Source organism: Arachis stenosperma, unplaced genomic scaffold, assembly GCF_014773155.1.
Source record: "Arachis stenosperma cultivar V10309 unplaced genomic scaffold, arast.V10309.gnm1.PFL2 arast.V10309.gnm1.Scaffold_100031, whole genome shotgun sequence".
In the NCBI taxonomy this organism is placed as follows: domain Eukaryota; kingdom Viridiplantae; phylum Streptophyta; class Magnoliopsida; order Fabales; family Fabaceae; genus Arachis; species Arachis stenosperma.
Genome location: NW_026651372.1, coordinates 341,050 through 344,330, shown reverse-complemented (window position 1 = coordinate 344,330; position 3,281 = coordinate 341,050). Strand labels below are relative to the sequence as shown.

General features: G+C 41.5%; 1 protein-coding gene across 1 annotated transcript; it reads left to right on the top strand.

The window, feature by feature from the left end:
- Window positions 1-2,359: 2,359 nt before the first annotated feature.
- On the top strand, window positions 2,360-2,773 carry LOC130960011 (uncharacterized). Its single transcript, XM_057885375.1, has one exon. The coding sequence runs from the start codon at window positions 2,360-2,362 to the stop codon at window positions 2,771-2,773; it is 414 nt and encodes a 137-aa protein (XP_057741358.1).
- Window positions 2,774-3,281: the final 508 nt, after the last annotated feature.

Sequence of the window (3,281 nt, the reverse complement as noted above, 5' to 3'; positions counted from 1 at the left end):
TCGCTTGACTAAATCAACCACTAAACTAAAATTGCTCAATCCTTCAATCCCTGTGGGATCGACCTCACTCCCGTGAGTTTTTATTACTTGATGCAACCCGGTGCACTTGCCGGTTAGATTTGTGTGTTTTGGGAGAAATTCATTTTCCCACCAAAATATCTCATCAAGTTTTGGCGCCGTTACCGGGGATTGAAATAGATTGACAATGATTAAGTGAAGTGGAGATCTAGATCAAGCATTTTTTTCTTTCTGTTTCTTTAACTTTTGACTAACACGCTAACTGTTTGAATTTTTGCCTAAGCTAACTAATATTTCACTTCAGCCATGGATTAAAGTGTTATTGCTTTTCTGGTATTATGTGATTCTTGTGTTTTGCTTGTATGTCAGATACAAGAAGAGAGATCCCTACCTTTCATGAAACTGACGAAAGAATCCTCCAAAGGCTAAGAAGAGAAGTAAGAGAAAAAAATGTTGCTGGAGAGGAAGAATCAGATGAAGAATATCATGAATTGGAGGAACACTCAACAAATCCACCAGTGAGAATGGCCAACAACAATGGTCAACCCCAGAGGAGAGTCTTGGCTTCATATACATTTGCTAATCCAAGGCATTGTGGGAGTAGCATCCTTACCCCAAATGTCGATGCAAATAACTTTGAATTGAAGCCCCAACTCATCACCTTAGTGCAGAACAACTGTTCTTATGGAGGAGGCCCCTTGGAAGATCCAAACCAGCACCTATCCACCTTCCTGAGGATTTGTAACACTGTCAAAACTAATGGTGTGCCTCCTGACAGTTACAAACTGATGCTATTCCCATTCTCTCTCAGGGACAAGGCCACTCAATGGTTGGAATCGTTTCCAAGGGACAGCATCAACAACTGGGATGATTTGGTAACTAAGTTCCTTGCCAAGTTTTATCCACCTCAGAGGATTATAAGGTTGAAGGCTGAGGTACAAACATTTACACAAATGGAGGCTGAACCCATTTATGAGGCATGGGAGAGGTACAAGGCTCTAGTCAGAAAATGTCCCCCTGCCATGTTTAATGAATGGGAGAAGCTGCAAAACTTCTATAAAGGCTTAACATTAAAATCCCAGGAAGCTTTGGATCATTCAGCTGGAGGTTCCTTGCAACTCATGAAAACTGCAGAGGAGGCTCAAGAACTCATTGACATGGTGGCTAACAACCAATATTTCTTTGCTCATCAAAGAAGCCGCCAACCATCACAAAGAAGAGGAGTAATGGAGCTAGAAGGAGTGGATTCAATCCTGGCTCAAAACAAGTTAATGCAGCAGCAAATTCAACAACAATTTGAGCAGATGGCTAAAAAGATTGATAGCCTGCAAGTTGCAGCAGTGAATACAAGCCAACCATCAACCAAATGGAGGCAAAATGAAGAAAACCAAGAAGATCAGCAGCAGGAACAACCTCAATATGTGCATAACCAAAGCTCCGGCCAAAATGAAGTCTATGGTGACATCTACAATCCATCCTGGAAGAACCATCCAAACATAAGATGGGGAGATAACCACACTCAAAATCAGCAACCATGGCAACGAAATTCAAACCAAAACAACTCAAGAAACAACCAAAATCACAACCAGCAAAACACTAACCCCAATCCATATAGAAAACCCCAAAACAACCACTCAAATTCTAGCTACTGTCCACCCAATAACCAAACCACTAACCAAAACACCCACCATCAACCTTTAACACCCCACAACCAGCCACAAACATCACAAGACACTCAAAGGATCTCCAACTTGGAGACATTGATAGAAAAGATGATGAAGCACCAAGAGACAATGATGGAGAAACTCATGAAAAATCAAGAGATGGCAAGACAAGATCAAGAAGCAGCAAGAAAAGATCAAGAAGCAGCAAGAAAAGATCAAGCCACAACAAGCAAAAACCAAGAAGCTTCAATCAAAAATCTCGAGAGGCATATGGAACAAATGGCTAAACGAATTACAGATGCATCCCCAAATGCCACTCAAGACCACCCAAGGGACAAAGGAAAAGCTACAAAGTGGGAGGAGTGTAAAGCAATCATAGTGGAAAGTGAGAAGAAAGCCATCAATCAGGAAGAACACAACAGAGAAGTTCCACAAGAAGAGACAGAAGAGAGAAGTGAAGAGGATCAGAAAATCAAGAATGCAAAAAGCTCAAAGAGAGATAAGGACATTCTTGAAACACAACGACAAGAGAAGAAGGAAAGGGTGAAGCCACATATCCCCAAACTTCCATACCCTCAGAGGTTCAAAAAGAGAATGAGGATAAGCAATACTCAAAGTTCCTGGACATATTCAAGACCCTCAGCATCAATATTCCTTTCTTAGAAGCACTTGAACAGATGCCAGTGTATGCCAAATTTATGAAGGAAATGCTGACAAAGAAAAAGTCCCTAAAAGAAGGACAAATTGTTGAGATGACAAAGGAATGTAGTGCTATTCTCCAAAAAGAGTTACCAGAGAAGAAAGATGATCCTGGGAGTTTTTATATACCTTGCACTATAGGAGACATAACAATTGAAAAGTCATTCTGTGACCTTGGTGCAAGCATAAACTTGATGCCTTTGTCTCTAATGAGGAAACTTCGAATTTGTGAGCTGAAATCCACACGAATACTCCTTCAAATGGCTGACAAATCCATCCAGCAAGCAGTTGGAGTTGTAGAGAATGTGCTGGTAAAAGTGGAAAAATTTCTTCTCCCAGCTGATTTTGTCATTCTGGATATGGAGGAGGACCCTAACACCCCATCATCCTAGGGAGGCCTTTTCTTGCTACGGGTAGAGCACTGATAGATGTTGAAAAAAGGGAATTGTTGCTGAGAGTGCATGATGAGCACCTAGCATTCCATGTGTTTAAAACCCCACATGAGCCCACTCAAGAAGAAGAGTGTACGGAGGATAAGGCCAGAGATCAAAGTTTGAAGGAGGTAGTCAATGAGTTAGCTCCAAGACTTCCAAATCCATGCTTGAAAGAAGTAGAGATGGTGCAACAGACCAAAGAAATCAAGGAGGAACTAGATCCAAAACCCCCAGATGACAAATTCAGCATCCCAGATAAAGAACCACCAAGGCAGGGAGTATCTCTTGAGAAAGAAAAGAAGAAGAGGCCAAAAGGGTGGAGAAACAAGAAGATCCCTACTGAAGGCTTTTCACCAGGGGATAAAGTGGTGTTAAACACCCAACCAATGAAGGTGTCTCAACAATTATCTGAATACTACACTGTGAACCGGGTCCTTTCACTTGAACACCTAGAGATCATCAAAGA